General features: G+C 37.3%; 3 protein-coding genes across 5 annotated transcripts; 1 reads left to right on the forward strand and 2 right to left on the reverse strand.

Moving 5' to 3' along the window:
• Window positions 1-1,196: 1,196 nt before the first annotated feature.
• Window positions 1,197-7,598, reverse strand: NiPp1 (nuclear inhibitor of protein phosphatase 1). Of its 2 annotated transcripts, none has more exons than XM_022842718.2 (8): window positions 7,463-7,598; window positions 6,181-6,356; window positions 5,415-5,545; window positions 5,208-5,298; window positions 4,461-4,579; window positions 2,951-3,090; window positions 1,991-2,171; window positions 1,197-1,657 (listed from the first exon to the last, which is right to left on the reverse strand). In XM_022842718.2, exons 2-8 carry the CDS (start codon window positions 6,309-6,311, stop codon window positions 1,389-1,391), a joined length of 1,062 nt encoding a protein of 353 aa, XP_022698453.1. In that variant the 5' UTR covers window positions 6,312-6,356; window positions 7,463-7,598; the 3' UTR covers window positions 1,197-1,388. The 2 variants fall into 2 exon arrangements, with proteins under 2 accessions (XP_022698453.1, XP_022698452.1); XM_022842717.2 differs by having other exon boundaries at window positions 6,181-6,377; window positions 7,463-7,587.
• LOC111265794 (uncharacterized) lies at window positions 7,567-9,964 on the forward strand. The gene is made up of 3 exons (XM_022842719.2): window positions 7,567-7,677; window positions 8,313-8,521; window positions 9,186-9,964. Exons 2-3 carry the CDS (start codon window positions 8,342-8,344, stop codon window positions 9,591-9,593), a joined length of 588 nt encoding a protein of 195 aa, XP_022698454.1. The 5' UTR covers window positions 7,567-7,677; window positions 8,313-8,341; the 3' UTR covers window positions 9,594-9,964.
• A 188-nt stretch (window positions 9,965-10,152) lies between these two features.
• On the reverse strand, window positions 10,153-16,659 carry LOC147752768 (uncharacterized). 2 transcript variants are annotated; one of them, XM_086970639.1, is made up of 3 exons: window positions 16,524-16,659; window positions 15,757-16,164; window positions 10,153-15,563 (listed from the first exon to the last, which is right to left on the reverse strand). In XM_086970639.1, the coding sequence occupies exons 1-3, from the start codon at window positions 16,524-16,526 to the stop codon at window positions 15,282-15,284; spliced, it is 693 nt and encodes a 230-aa protein (XP_086826765.1). In that variant the 5' UTR covers window positions 16,527-16,659; the 3' UTR covers window positions 10,153-15,281. The 2 variants fall into 2 exon arrangements, with proteins under 2 accessions (XP_086826765.1, XP_086826764.1); XM_086970638.1 differs by having other exon boundaries at window positions 15,745-16,164.
• Between the last annotated feature and the right edge of the window lie 42 nt (window positions 16,660-16,701).

Here is a 16,701-nt window from a genome sequence, read left to right on the forward strand (position 1 = left end):
TAAAAAAAAACAAACTGTGCGGTAAACTTTTTAGCAATCAGACTTTACGAATTCTTAAGAATACAACAATTTTAAGTCATGTGATACTTCTCGGATGAAATTTAGATTGATCTTTGTATGTAAATAAAAGTACATTTGTTTTTAAGCTTGGAAATAAGTGGTGCAAGCCGGCAAACTTGTCTAGAATACTCAGAAACCGTAATAATAGTGGGTAGGTATCTTTGTCGCTATAGAAGAGCTCCCAAATTCTTCAGAATGAGGCCAACTTTGTACCTTTCTTAAACCGTTAAACACAGCGATCTATTATAGACATGACAACTGCTTGGTGCTTAAAATATTTTTCTAACTTATGGGATACATTTCACGACAAATTTCGCAAATTCAATTATTCATGTGAATAAAATTATGTTAACCCTGAAACCTTGAAATTGTCAATAAATGACGCAAAGCTGTGCGTTCTGGTTGACCCTTCTTAGTATGTGAAAGTGGATGGGTTTGTGTTATGAAAAATTTTGGTGTATAAAAATCTTGAAATTATTTCAGTCATTCTCGATATATTTTTGAGCAATATTTATGAGACAACTTAAGAGGTAAACTACAAATCAAACAAAAACTACGACACTTGCAAAATTGCACACACAAAACGATGGTCCGAGACTAAGTAGAAACTGACTAAGCATATTTGTTGCGGCCTCAGATCAAAAGTAGAAGTGCTGCCCTTTGTAAGTATGCTAAGATGATGAAAAGAGTAACAGCAGCAAGTATCATACACTATATCAATCTTGTAACTACCTGAACATGCTGCTACTTGAAAACCTCTATGTCTCTTCGAGCCTCTGCTATTAGCTACTTTTATTGGTGTTCGTAACTTGGCAAACAATCCCTTAAGCTGATATTTAGACTTATCCCTACAGATACTCCTCGATAATTACGGGCAGGATTGTCTTGCTATCGAAATTAACCTGTTTAACTGTTATACCATGCCATAAAACATAACAGCTATTTTTCTTACATATTTAGTTACTGGTCTGCCTTGAGGTGGTTCCGTATTCAGGTATTTTCTTCTGGATGAAGTGAAGTCTGTATAACTACATTGTGCATGTAGAACGATTTTCAACTATGATCAACAAACTAAATATATTTTCTGTTTGTAGAAAATATCTTGATACGATAGTCTAGTGAGATCACGTTCATAATAAGATATTTCTTTTACAACCCTTTCTTTATTTATCAGCGGACTATAGTACAAATCTTAGGTAGGACCAGACAGTTCAGATATGAGACATACCTTTAATGGTGGTGAAATATACTTCTAGAACCTGGGGTCCTTCCAATCTTCTATTTTGATAATATACAGAGCTTATATATATATATATATAGGGCTATTTTTAGAAAAGTCCTCCGATTGAATTGGATTTTTTTCCACTCCATGCTTCTTTTGGATAACGCTTTTTTTGTGGCGCGTCGAGAGGCGAAGGGCCTGCAAAGTCCTGTAACGTTCCTAACAAAGCGCCAGTCTTAACGGCCTTCACTACCGGTCGCGGATAAATCGCACCACCAGACGTGCCATCACCTGCTTGAGAATTCGACGCTGCTTCTTCTTGAGGAGGTTCGAGATCAGCATAAATGTCAGGTGCAGGGTTTGGTAATTGGAGCCCTAGAACCATAAAACGTGTTCATAATTAACAGAAACCCTTTTCTAACGATTTTTTAGCGGTTCACAACAAAGTGTGACAGGATTAAAGCGAAAACGAATTTGATCTTACCAATGTTGCTTGATGTTCAAATCTAATTTGGTCAGAGGAATTTGAGTTTTCTAAGTTAAAGTGTATCTCGCAAGTTTAAATGTGTTCAAAACTAAATGTTTTAAAACTTGGTATTCAATTTTATTATCATTAAAATGGATCTACATTGGATCAGCTGCTTGAGAAACGAAAATGATAAGAAACTATATAACAATAACACATAATTAAACACAAGTTTTGTTTACCAAGTTTCGAGCTAAGGAGAGGCAATGCAAACAGAGAGCTGCTTTGTAGCCTTTGCTGGTTACCGACACTACTGGCCTCTTTGGAGCCAACACTGCTTCCGACCGCGTCCGATCCACCAGCCCTCTCCGCTCCTCCGCCTGAACCATCATCTACAAGACGAGGCCGTTTTGTCGGAATCACCTATAGGAAATTAACAAAACACGCGATATTACAAATATATAGTGCCGACGCGAATAAATTATTTTAGATTGTGCTGGACGCTTCTACAAACTTCTAATATCCAGCAGTCCAATTAACTTATCGACGCTAGTTATTATATGAATGAAGGATGGTGGCGAAATCGTCCTTTACTTCCAGTGAGTGTCTTTACTTCCACTTTATTACAAATGTTATACTCTATTAAAAGGCTAAAAAAAAATATAGTGCAACATTTAATCAGCTTACAGTAATTTTTCAGTGGCTAAATAAATATGTACGGGCCCTGGCTCGGCGTCAACTGGCTTCGGCATTCCTACAGCCGTTGTGAGTTGACCAAAACTCAGAACGGGCAACCGAAGAAGATAAAAGTAAAAGAGAGCCGATGGGGCATTTATCTTAACACGAGCAGGTAACACGGAAAAACTCGAATTATACGACTCGCCGTTTGTGCATGTCCCACACAAAACTGCCGTCAAAAACATTTGATCTTCTGCTGTTGAAATAACAAAAAAATTGAGTTAAAAATGCATTTTTATTAAGTAAAAGGATACGGTATTTAATGTACAAATACACATGCCTTTGTTATTTGTCATTACTTCTTACATTTCAAATTCACCACACGGATTATTATTTTGCATCGCGTAATATTAAGCTTTGTTTAGCCAAAAACAACAATCAAAGGAAGTGTTACTAGTGTCCTTTGCCAATGTTACAATCAAACGCTCATTCTAAAAGGTAAATATGGGAACAGTCTTACGAACCTGAGTATGTACGAGATTCCTGAAGCGCCCCACGGAGGGATCAATATCCTCTGGATTAATGACATCCTCCTCATTCCGGAAATTCACTCGCTTTCGATGGGAGGCCCGCCGAGGCTTGTGGCTCGTATCATCTGTGATACCTATAAAGAACAAAAAATGTTTATTGGCATCAGATGATAGTCTTGAAAAAATATCATGTGTTTTGTCTATTGACCTCAAATTCAGTATTCTTTTCTGAGAACTTCAAGGGTAGCTTTTTAATTTTAATTTATTTTAAATTTAATTTAATCTTTAATTTAGGTAACCAGTAAATTAAAATACAATTACGCGCTCGTAGGGCTTGGTTGCAAAGGTATGGTCGTATCAACGATTGAGGCAAGAAAGGGCGATACCGAAAGTATCAAAGGCATCGATTGAAAAGCAAGAAATGATTTGTAACATTGATTCTGGATTGCAAAACCAGCAAACATATGGTATTTTTTTAAATCTTCAATCAAGAGACCGATTAGCCTCATATGTGCAGGGCGGAATGCGTAAATCCGAACTACGAGCTGTTTCTAAATTATGTTTAAACAAATTATTTATTGAACGAGCAAATTAAACAAAAAGGTTCCAACGAATTTTTTGCCTACGCTCAAAGTGGCATGTCTAGCATAAAGCAATTGTATTTAAATAATATAACCACCAATGAGAACGATTAAATCTTTAATTCAAAACTTAAATAACTCGCAAGTAATTTTGAAAACATATTTTTTAACCCGTAAATACTTCTTTAAAAGTCACCTTGTGTCGTGCAATATTTGTAAGTGAAGGTTGGTTAAAGTTTCACTCAAATATGCTAGATTCCAACGGAGCTAGATTTTAGGCTGATGTCAGGCTGAAGATCTAAAAAATGTATACAAAAAAATCAAAAGCTGCGAGAATTCTCAAAACAGCTAACTGTTTGAGCTTAACTGGCATTGCTGGCATTGACAGCTGGTATTGCCCTCTCAAAAACAGTTGTTATTTTTTTAATTGAAAATCTAGATATATCAAATTTTAGACATTCTGATAAATATTTGAAGACTTTGAATCTAAGCCTTATTTGTTTAATAGAATTTTTTTCCAAATTTTTTGGAAACCTTACGAAAAGACGGGCAATAACGCAGTGTCAAGTTGGGGCACAAAATAAGCTTTTGGTCTTGGCGGAATGTCGTGCAGCGTGAAAAAATTAAATAACGGTAATCTTCACTCAAATTCTGAAAACGACACGCCATTTTTCATGTCCATAATGAATTTGTTGTTATCTTCTATAAAGAACATGCTTTCCTCTGGTGCTAAGCAAAGGGAATAAGCGCATACCCGCTACGACAAGCTGCTAAAGTGTGTCTGGATTAGAATGTCCCACTCTTTGAACTGGTATGTTGCATTATCCTCGTATAAGTGGATAGAATGGTACAGTTCAATCACCAATTACTGCAATAGTTGTTAAAAACGCAGCCACTCTCTACATTTGGACCGGATACGCTACCCAGCATCGTTACACGACGATTGTGAGCTGTATTGTACTCTGTCAGGTTGTCAAGCTCCAATTCTGATTCCGGTAGCTCGACGCTGATACCTTCCTCTTCTTTATTTTGTGGACGTTCCCTATAAAAGATGCATAATACAAAAGGATCCATATCGATTACTATCGCATTATTCAAAACATGACTAGCTAAAATTTAAACAGCTACGGTAAAAAAGAAAGCGCAACGTTTTTATGAAGTTAGATTTACTCGAACATAAGTTTCGGCGTTTTGCGTAACATTCTTTATATTCGTTTCAGTTCCAAATATATTCTGCAATTTGTACTTAAACTAACTTAGTTGCCGCTTCCCGTTCCAAACGATACTGATCGTTCCCGATGTGAGTAATTGATGATATATATTTATCCATTCATTTAGATCTATACCGTTGGTCAATATTCGGTATTTAGGCAGTAATAATAATAAGTGGGTGTAGGTTCACCAGAAGTTAACCTTAATTCCGTTACAAGAAAAATGAAAAAGTCGACTGTACCTGCTTAAATGTGCTATACGTCATCGCTAAGATGGCAATGAGCTAAAGACATTGTGATCTGTATTGTTAGCTATATCTCCAAAGCCTTTTTCTTCTCCTCTAGTTCCCTAATCATAGGACTATATAAAAAAAAAATGACAAGAAAACCAAATTATAAAACTGTCCTATCCTTATGCTTTGTTTATTGATCAAAGAGCTTAGCCAGCCTTGTGTTTACCTGAGGACATATATCCGGGTTGAAGCACCGAAATGGAATTTTGCATCAACAGGAAGTTGCGTCGGTTTCTGAGACTCCAATCGAATGCTACCTACAGTTGAACAAATCATTCACTGAGGAGATAAGGTTTCATTATGAATGTTGATTGCATATATATATATATTGCAGATCGAAAAACAAGCAAATGAAATGGTTTCGTATACTAACCTATAAAGGTCCCATGGGTACTGCCCAAATCAACTAGAAATGCTCGCTCAAGATGTCGGTGATACACTAGCGCAGCATGAACTCGTGAACAACTTTGGTGTTCCACTGGGAAATCACAAATATCCGCGTTTCTGAAATTTTAAATTGTACACGTTTTCAGCAATGCTGGCAGTAAGATCCAACCAAAAATATGAATGTATCTAATTATATAAACAAATATCTAAATCTAATGAAAACAGTAGGCAACGGTTTGTGCCACCGACAAATTTCTGCTGTACAACTCTGCCTGTTGATGATAGAATATGAATGAATGGAATGATGGAAAAAATATGAAAAGGAATTGAGCTAACCAATACTAAATAAATCTCATCAGTTTTCATGCATGAGCTCTGGTTGAGGAATGCACCATGATTCGATGTACGGGCACTTTTTTGTGCAATAAAAATATTACGTATAAAATACTAAATATACCACAAGTTCTGCAAAAGGCAGCCAATCTACCTCAAATAAATAAAAACGACCGAGTGTCGTATTTAGTCCCAGTAGCTTTTTTGCATGCGAAGACTTTGTAAGTCCTGGCGACTTGAGCATAATAGTGACCTCAAGTTACGTGACTTTGACAATAATAAGGCATCGTTAAATTGTCGACCTTATACAGAACTAAGAACGATATGAACATAAACGTATATGCATGAATATCCTAGGTTGACGCTTATGTAGACTTGTTTTTACACATACATGATCTAAATGTGCTTAACATACTTGCCTCCCAAAAAGATAGCACTTTTTTTGATCGATCATAAGTTTTTGCAAAAATTTGTCCTCCTTGGTGACATCGAGGTGAAGACCCAATGGAGGCTTTCCGGCCCACGACGGAGGATCGTAATGCGAACTCATCAGCCCACATAGGCGAATAGGTTACAGCAGGAGTAATAATGTCGCCTATCACAATACAGATTACTCCTTATTATAAAACAGTTTGAAATTTTCAGACAGAAAAAGAAACGTCAGGTTAAATTCTAATTACAAACTTTTCGTAATTGCCATTTATCTATTATATTTAAACACGTTTAAAAATTAGATATACGATATTACGAATTGAACGGTAGGCATGCCTTCCCCGAACACATGAATTCAATACATGGTTTTACGCACTTTTGTGTTCAGATTCGGGTTCTATATTTATAATAACACTTATAGTACAAGTCTTCAGTTATAGAATCCTTTTATTTATCATCCAAATGTAAAATAGCATCACTGAAAATAAATGCACATTGAATCTAGATATCTATAGGATAATTTTAACCACAAATAAGAAATGAATAAAAAAAAATCGACGGTATGGCAGAGTCGACGCGTAGGCAAGCTGGCTCACGGAAGACGACTATGTTAGAAAAAAATTCCTAACCTAAAAACGAAAACTGTAACTTGTTAACAACCTTAAACTCAATGGTTATAATAAGATTTTTGTCAAGCGTTTGTTCCTTTTAGATCATATACATTGAAATGCTACACAAGCCAGCATACTGAACCTTCAACTTAGAAACGAATGCATTTATCCTTCCTAAACTAGACACTGCCTGCTGCAATAGTTCAATGGGTCTAAAAAGCGCTTCAATCATTTGCCGTCAGGACGTGCCCAAAGATACCTATTTTTTCAATAGCTGAATAGTATTATTCCGAAATTTACTCTGTCGCATCAGATGTATTGCTACATTTAAGTGTAACGAAAAAAATAAACCGCTTTGCTTGAGCACTTCTCTTCGAAAATGTTCAGCTTTTCAAACAGAAGGACCGGCCTAGTTGTCGGTCCCCATGTTTATTTAATTGTAGTCGAAGTTGGTCTTAATATTTTGACGAATGCCGAAATAAGTGAACATCAACACTTCCTAAGAACGAAATTGTACACGGACTCAACATATGCCCAGTTCAGAGAGCCATATTGCCGGTTTTTCTAGACCTGCTATCCATGATTATTAACAAACCTCCATTAACGGTCGCATCGAAGATGCGACGCTGCTTTTGTATCGATGGCATTTAACACTTACTTATGCGCCGGGATCACTGCAATTTTGCACGCTCCTCTCTGTCAATTCCTCTCCTCTGTGTTCTTCATAAAATAAATACTCTTAAATAATTCAAAATTCTTTCAAAAACAACAACAACATAACAACGGAACGAAGCGGCCTGGCCAATGTTTATAAACAAACATCTGTTGGGCAAGGGCTTGAGTGGCTGTTAGACCGAATTTTTCGAAATTTCGGTAAGTGCAATAAACAGGCATTAAAGAATTTGCAGACTCGTCGTATGTATATAATTGTTGTACTGTTCATTGAATGGTGCCCGTTTATCATTAAAGGAAATAATGAATAGACAAACGATAATATCAAAATTTTAGTGATTATAAAATGAAAAGCTGTTAGTACTAAGACAGTATAGTTAAATGAATATGTTCGATACATTTATTAATTTAGAACGTTTAATAATTTACTTTTACTGCATTTTAGGTATATTTAAAGTATGTCTCATTAATAGTGTTAGTTCCACTTGAAACGGAAATAGAGATCAACGTGCTATACGGCTGCTCTTAAGCAACTAATCCAAACGTAACACTGTAGGGAATCTCGCTGTCGACCAGTTTACCACCTGGTCCTAAGATAAATCTCGGAAACGTTTCTTTATAACCTTTAAGAATGTACTAAATTGCATTGTCCTAAAATGCATAAATTAATTGCATTGTCACGTCTGTTACGGTGGATGATATAACTGGTCAGTGCCCAACGAAGCTTGCTTATAGCAGTAAATGCTGCAAGATTCAATTAGCGGTAATTTGAATAAGGACCAAATTTCCATCGTGATATAAGCAAGCGTTTTGCATTTGAATCAGTTTGTTTACAGTAAGTTCAAGGTCTGATCGGCTTGGCCTGATGGGCGGTGGAGGCCGTAAAATACACTGCGATTTTTGCGGAATCTCGTATCCGGCAAATGCTAAAGCCAGGCGAACTCATAATAAAGGAGGCAGACATCGTTCTCTTCGAGCTAAATTCTATGAACAAGTTACAAGGGCAACAGAAAAGGCTGTATCCTACGCAGGAACCAAGAAAACCGTGGGTAAATCTTGTTTCATTTTCTCTGTTTTACTATAACTCCGGAAGATTATTTGTACTTGTATTATTTGCTACTACTGTATTTTTGTGCTACTGTAATTTTGTCAACCACTTATAGATTTCATTGCTAAACTGCGAAGTTCATCTAATTCGACAACGTTCGAAGTATTCGAATCGATCTTCAGCAGACGTCAAATAGACTGATATCAAAAACCGTCGACGAGAAAATATATATTTTAGGGTTTGGCGATCTAGATGTGTATGCATTAGACATAGATGTGATCATAAATCAAATTAATTATATATATCTAGGTAGAATCGGTCTGTTTTCCTTTTTGTTAGATAGGTTATTCACTAATTTCAGAAATGACTGTTTTTCATTATACAGTTTGATGTATAAATATTGTACGGTCATGTACTGGTTGGTGCATGAAATCGTACGCAAAAGATGTAATAGCTTGCACAGCGTTAGCTAGGAAAAAATCCTTTAAAATGAAACCAGATAAGAATGAACATAAGTTGTATAAGCTACATTTGTGTAACTCTAGCAATCCTAGATCCCTTTAATTATGTATCACAAACTCACTCACTCACCCGTGGACTCAAAAAATGGACGGTGGCCTAAATAATTAAAAATTATTTCTTCAAAATATTGATTTGACAGGCTATACCCACAAATCACCTGGCAGCTGCATATTGGATTGCCAAGCATTACGAGACCTCTCCCGGCGCTCGTATGCTTTTAAGACCTAAGATGTCGAGCCAACAGTCAACTCTTATGTCAGCATCTACAATATTAATGACAGGTTCATCTCAAATACCAAATCCAACTCATTACGGCGGCGAAAAGGAAACTTTTAATTCACTATCTAATAGGAAGGATATAGAGTTGCAGTTACCATATACATATACCAGAAGTGGCGCCAAAACGTTCAAGGGGATAACACCATCATTCTCTTCAAGGACCCCAAATCAAGCTATTCAGAATTCTCTTTTTTCCACAGCACTACCACCTCCATCACTTTTGCTTGATGGTGATCCCGCGGATATTCGCACAAGTTGGCTGAGCTAAGGATGCAAACAGATGCAGTTCTAGTCGCTATATAGGCCAGTTACTTTTAATTAATGGTAGTTATGCAAAAAAAATTGCAGCAGCTTGTAAGTCAAGTGGGTAGATATCTAGTTTGTCTGAAAAACCTGAAACGTTTAGAATATGTGTTATTACTGTCTAGCTTAAAATTAAAAATTAGTTGCTAGTAAATGTATTCGTTGCTTAGTCTTGCTGATGGAATAAGAGGTATGTAAATTGTTATAAGTTGAAAAAAACTAGCTCAATGTCTGGTTAAAAGTAACCCGACCTTTGTAAATGAAAAACGAGACCCACATGTTATATACAGGCGTAATAAATAAATAAAGTCCGAATGAAGTTCCAATAAAATAAAAGTTATCACTTTCTGACTGAAAAGAGCAAGGTTATGGCTCTGAGTGGGGTCATTATTAACACTTCTAGAGAGAATAATGTTCTTCCATTCGTGTCCAGGTTTGACGGGATCGCTTTGAGGAAAATAAGTGTTCTCATACTAATCAGCTCATAAAGAAGTTAGCAGATGAAGATTGAATGCATAAGAATGTTAGGTAATCATAAACTTTATTCAGACTCACATTCACACATTTGTAAAATATAATAATAATAGTAATTAGTGTTTAGCTTCTTCAGGTGTTTAAATCATACAGCAGTTCTGCGCGTTGTTAAGTTCAACTAACTTATTTCTATAATAGGGATATACATGGGTACAGGTTTGATCACCCATTTCACTTATTACATCATTGTGACCGCCGTAAGTGTGTTGTCGGTCTGTTTGTCAACTGGCGATATCGTTCATCCGTTTAATTATCTGTCAGTCTGTTCATGTCCTCTATTCATAGTAACAGCAAAACACAGCATTATATTAGCTTGTTATTTGTCTTATGCTTTCACTCACCTTTTTTTTTTTTATCAAGGAACCACCACTGTAGTTATTGATAATTTTATAAGATTTTAGTCTTCTAAATTGCTCGAAAGATGCCTGCGTAAATTTGTTCTGTTACTTTTGAATCGAGAATGATTTTACTTAGCTTGTGTTCTGCAATAGGTCCTGATTTGAATGATCGAAAACAAAGTTTTTTTCGTACTTTTTTAAGTAATCAAAGGTAAAATAAGATTTCTTTTTCAATTTGCACACGAAAAGGCTACCTTAACGCACTAAACGAATGCAAGCGACTATTTTGAACAAATGAATATAATAATTTGGACAGATGACGTTCAATCAGCTCACGTTGGCCTGCACAAACGTAACGAAATTGCCAACGACGTGGTTGGTCAGCGTTAGGTAAATTTAGTGCCTTGGAAATGTGAAGTTGGCAACATGGTTTACATATCGTTTGCTATGAGATGTTAGAGGCGTAGCTTGAATCAACTTTTTGCCGTTATATTGCTATTATACCATAATCTTTTGTAGAGACTCTCATGAAGCTACTATGGACGGGTAGGCTGATCTAAAGCATCCCGTAGTTAATTCAATTTGCTCTGAGAGGAAACATGGTAAACAGGCTGGGTGCCACGCAGAATAATTTTTGGAAGATTGGATTAGAGATCAGCGGACATCAAGATAATCTGCACACAAGTCATGTCCAAATAGTCGCTAAAACCTATTCCGGTAACGCAACAGGTTTATCAAAAGTAAAACATAAGAATTAAATATTTAACAAAAATAGTTGTTCTATTAAGGTAATTATATGAGTATAGCCTACTACAACGTAACAACAACAGCAAAAAGCAAATTTGAACAAGGAAGTAAATATATTTGTATCTTCAGCGATACCAGCTCCTTCATACTACTGCGCGGTGATGGTTATTTCAAGCCAAAAATTTAATAACCCAGGAAAATAAATAACAAAAATTCCACATATGCAGGCAGCCACGCACGCACGCATGCTTTTCAGTTCATAAATTACCGTTATTTACCAGAACGCAAATATTTATGTAGCAATAAACAGAGACTAAAGCAAACTGTACTCCATTCATATCAGTAGTTAAGATACCGCGGCTGGTTTATTTTTTCGTGATTACAAACGCTAACTGTTATTATAACATAATATAGACTTGAATAATTTTAATATAACATTCCATTCACCTATGAGTGCAAGGACAGCACAATTTGACTTTGTTGAGCACTGCTATGATGGTTAAATGATCATCTGTAACAACGCAGAAAACAGGCTAGAAAGTTCCATTGTAAAATGAATAACATTAGCGTTAGTGCTATTTGTCGTTAGCTCAGAAAAACAATACGGATCGCGTTTACATTGCGATATCATCTCATTGTTTCAATACCATCTAAAGCAGTGTCAGTGTTGTCAGAGGATCAGAAATTGAGGAGACAGCTTATGAAATTTGACGTCTATATCCGTTCCTTATAATTTTTCAAAACAAAGAATCTTTATGTCTAAGGAATGTTTTCAGTTATTATTTCATAAATTGGTGCTGTTCTCAGGGTTCTGTGAGAGCTTGTTGAACCCAGGCTAAGCATAATTAACGAACCCTTTCTTTCATACAACGAGCTGTGCGTACATGGCTCTACCGTAGCAGTAACAGGACTCTGCTCATAGATCTACTACCCTAGGAAAGAACGCACTATTTTTGCAAGCGAAACGCTCTGAGTCTCAGCTCTATAACTTTCCCCTATAATAGATACTCTAATCATTTCGTTATCATGTTCTATGACTAATTCAGGTGTGTGTATATATAGATGGTGGTGTTGCTGCAGCTAAGTGGCCACAGGACACTGCTGAGCGAATGAATGTAAAGCTGAAAAGAGCATTTGCTAAGGATGCTTCGATCTGGCTATTAATAACGTCTGAGGTACATAAACATATGGTCAAATTTTCAGTCAGTGTTCCTGACAATGATCAGGATCATTATATGTGCATACATTTTGTATATCTCTATGTTCGCTATGCGTTATAGACTAGTATTTTGTTTAATTTGAACTGCTTTTGCCTTGTGGTTCAGCTAAGAGAACGGATCAAGCCGGCGCATAGCGTTTGCTTATCACAGGACAATGCAAGGTGCAATGCAAATTGCAAACTTGCAGGAAATATTATAGTGCATTTAGCGTCCGTCTCTCTCTGGATTAAATTATTTACTTTGTCCTAAATCGAAGAAATTTCAAAATGACAGCATTCTTGGTATTAACATATAATGTATAAGTATGTATTTAGTAATTATAATCAACAATCGATCTTTGATTAGCGTGTTATATAACATATATGCATATAATTAGTAATTCCCAGTAGTATTTTATACTATGTTCTATACAATTGTGTGTATATGTGACTTTGATAACCAGAGCCATTTGGAATTAATCTTTGGATGTAGATTTATCGCAATGATACTCTTAGGTGTCGCCGGTGCTCGAATTATCTTAACTTTTCAGAAATGTATTTGGTTAGGCAGAAGCACAGTTTTGTAGCTTCATGTACTCGTCTCATTCGAGCTTCTGTCAAAAATCACCGTTGTCTATTTTCAGCATAATCACCTCTGCGTCTCTTACGCTATTCTCCCATCAAATGTCCGAATTCTCAAACTTGGTGCACAATGTGTAAGCATGATTTACTACTATCACCGTTTGCTGAGCGTGGAGTATTCGACGATTTTCAATGTCACCTCTACAAAAGAAAGGTGAAAACCGAAACCGAGAAGTGCTCTCGATATTTGTTCAGTATCCGTTCACACAACTGCCTCTAGCTATTCGTATGGAGCCGATTTGATTTCTTGGACCAAGTTTCCCGAAAATACATAGGCTCTTTCAAGTTTATAAACGCCTGAACGAGCTCTCTCTTTCTTTCCGTCTCTTGCTTCCTGTAGTGCACAAGGTGACGAACATATTAACCGCAGAGACGTTATCACCTGCTCCACTGAGTTTCCCACAAGTTCGCATTTTTACAAGCATGTTCGGTAAAGATGCTCATCTATATTTGGAAAGCGTATCCATATTTGATAATGCATTAGCTGTTTCCCATTTAATCAAAATTGAGCTCGTTTGATCGTTTTACCACCGAAGAATACTCGTCGCACTCCTCGCATTTATATATAATGGAAGTTGTGTTTATATACAAGTACATAGACCCGAAACTGATTAACTGACCCACAGATAAGCAGTTGTAGTTAACAAGGTGCAGTGTGGCAAGTTCTTTTAGCAACAAGAGATAACAAAATGACCAAAAAAATATAAGATATCTAAGATTTTGTCGTTGCCACACACTCATAGACACACACACACACTCACACACACAGGTTTTCACTATTTAGCTATTTAAAATTTGATAGATCTTCATACGTAGCTATCAGAGCTCGTTTTTGTAAATCTTTTGCTCTTCACCCTGTGCATTCTGATTTTCCTAGTGATGCTTTGGGAGGCAGTAGACTCAATGATCCAAGTACATATTATGTTCTTCGTCGTACCTTCAATCACCCATCCAACTGCATGTCAGCATGTACGCGTTTTTGTGCGACGAGGCAGTTATTGCCTTGCGCGCCTTTACAGCAACAGAATTTATCATCGCCTTCTCGTCGATTTACAGATTCAGTTCACAAAAGAACTAACTGATGAAGAATTGGTTTCTGTCATTGTTCAGCCTCGTTGGCTTGTACCACGCACGAATGACAGCGAAGTTCAGTGCTCCGCAACTATTGACACGGCTCACTAAATCATCTTGCCGTGGTGGCGTTATTACGGTCGGTGGTACTATTCCGTACGACTACTAACTGTAAATACACAGTTGCAGCAAAAGACAGTCTCCAAACGAAGATCTGTTGATGATCGATTAGCCTCCTAAAATATCACAATAATCCACGCACTCATTTATCTCTGCTCTGCCACCCTCTTAGCCCGCGGTGGTTCGTCCAACGACCAGCGGTTCTATTTCGCCAACACTTCATCACAGCCCTCATTATCATTATCATGATCATTGCCGACAATCTTACATGTCTGCCGTACTGTGAAGGGCACTCGGAGTATACTGTGTCTTCAAAAGCCGTCGAACTCCATCTCCTTCAGAGGTCACTTCCCCCTCATATAATACAATAAATAATGATTATCCTATAGGGTCTTTGGTCAGCAAAAATGTCCATATTTTACGACACGTTGCTGTGACTTAATAATCGCCATTGCTTACCGGACACCGACTACTATGATGACCCAACCGCTCGCTGAAAACCTCATTTCACAACAAACGGTCTACTGCAGGTAATAGTTCTGTCATTTTTTTAAATTTCATATCGTATTGGAGGCACACGTATAGAAAAGAACGTCAGTTTCCCGTGTGTTAGTGTTTAACAAAAACCTAATAGAATCACATTACATTCTGTTAGAGACGACAAAAGATACGGGACTGCACGATCACATACATAGATCACTTTGCTACTTGTATGCTTATTGTACAATGGACTAAGCTTCAACTCTAGAAAAAAAAACCGCGTATTTCTATGTCACAATAGGGCGATAATAACTGTAATTACAATAGCGAATGTGTTTGTTATAGGCATTGGCAATTCATCGTCACATGCCACCCCATTAAAAGCAAACAGGCCAATTCCACGAAACGGCTACTTTGCAGAATCCACAAGGAATGGGAATCACAAAATGTACAATGCAAGCTTACAATGTAACCAACAAATCCATACAGACATTTTCTAAGAAAATGGCCTTTTCTTCCAGGGTCATGAGGCTATGCTGGTGTCAGGAGTTCCTTCACCTCGAACGAACATCTTATTTTCATCTGATTCTTCACTTAATTCTAACGAGGAGAATGTTTCTTCCTTTGCTAAAGGACAAGTTCTACCCAGTTCAGCTGTGCTACCACTAATCATCAGCTCTTCAAAATTTAACTTTTCTTCCTGAGGCGAGGCTTGAACCGCAGTAAAGTTCGGCAGTGACGATAGTGGTACATCAAAGTCATATATCGTGTCGCTGAAACCACGTTTTAATGGCTCACTTCCCACCTGAAATAATCGTAACTTCTATTGTTAACATGTTACATTACCGTCAAGAAAATGTCTAGTTGAATCGCCTAAAGGAAACTGCAAACTGAAAATTGGGACTCTTTTTTGTTTATTCGTGTTACTATCCAGCAACTGTTTTTTATAAGAGCAAGGTCCATTTATGCATGCTACTAGCACTTACTGCTGAACTTGCCTCAAAGTCCTCGAAGTCCTGCCGTAGCAGATCGTCATCATCAAGAGGCATTCTTACTTGCTGTTGCCCAAAATCTTCTCTTCTCATTGTACCATCGATTCCGCTAGAATTTATACAACCTAATGAATGTCCCTCTCCGAGCGACAAACACATGTCAGTCCGAGAACCACATTCTGCGACAGGTGCGACATGGTTGCAGCCTTGACGGCTCTTAGCTTCAGGCATATCCAGCGTAGCTCCCCCAAAAGATGGTATGTATCCAGAGCTAGACGATTCTTCCAAACGACATCCGACCAAATAGCTAGAAGAAGCAGTAGGTTGTTGCTGCTGAAGTATTAACATCATACCCTCAATCGACCCCTGCGGCGAATCCACCGGTGTGTTATGAGTTCGTGTTGGGGCGGCCACCTACAATATCCATCAGCGAAAAAAGGACAAAATGTAAAAACAAAGAATAATCAACAAGTAAAAACATTCGTGTGTCGGAGATACGCAAGTTCCCTAGACAGCTCTCTAACGAATCATTGAGTTGTAGCAAGTATGAAAAGTTCCAGTTGAATTGCTATTTATAGGAAGATAGTTCCAGCCAAAGAATTTACCCTTTCTCTATGGCTTCGTTGTATTACATTACTTATTAATGAGTCAACTTTTAATAATTTTTGAAAGCATGAAGTAATAATTACAAAGTCTGCATAGTGATAACCATGAGAATGACTCGTCACAGTACATGTCGCATTATTATTGTTTATATTAGTGCTGCCACCAACCATAGGCTAAGCGTTGGCGAACAGCGTGTGATTACAATTGCTTTTGCGGCTGTCAAGAAGTAGGGAACAGCTGTCCTGGTTGCAACTGCCTTGTCTATGTTTACGGCTAGAGCCTCCCCTAGTTGCTATTCCTAAGGAAAGATGTTGTTGATTGCAGCCGCTCGCTGCTGCCGACGAC

This window comes from Varroa jacobsoni, unplaced genomic scaffold, assembly GCF_002532875.2.
Source record: "Varroa jacobsoni isolate VJ856 unplaced genomic scaffold, vjacob_1.0 scaffold_1011, whole genome shotgun sequence".
NCBI lineage: Eukaryota > Metazoa > Arthropoda > Arachnida > Mesostigmata > Varroidae > Varroa > Varroa jacobsoni.

Bases quoted from the DNA above. Each gene is read 5' to 3' on its own strand.
- NiPp1 (XM_022842718.2), bottom strand. From the start codon at position 6,311: ATGAGTTCGCATTACGATCCTCCGTCGTGGGCCGGAAAGCCTCCATTG. The intron at 4,580-5,207 runs GTAAACACAAGG...CATCTTTTATAG, and splicing joins ACCCGGATATATGTCCTCAG to GGAACGTCCACAAAATAAAG. The intron at 2,172-2,950 runs GTTCGTAAGACT...AATTTCCTATAG, and splicing joins GGAATCTCGTACATACTCAG to GTGATTCCGACAAAACGGCC.
- LOC111265794 (XM_022842719.2), top strand. From the start codon at position 8,342: ATGGGCGGTGGAGGCCGTAAAATACACTGCGATTTTTGCGGAATCTCG. The intron at 8,522-9,185 runs GTGGGTAAATCT...TTGATTTGACAG, and splicing joins ACGCAGGAACCAAGAAAACC to GCTATACCCACAAATCACCT.
- LOC147752768 (XM_086970638.1), bottom strand. The intron at 15,564-15,744 runs GTAAGTGCTAGT...CGATTATTTCAG, and splicing joins ACTTTGAGGCAAGTTCAGCA to GTGGGAAGTGAGCCATTAAA.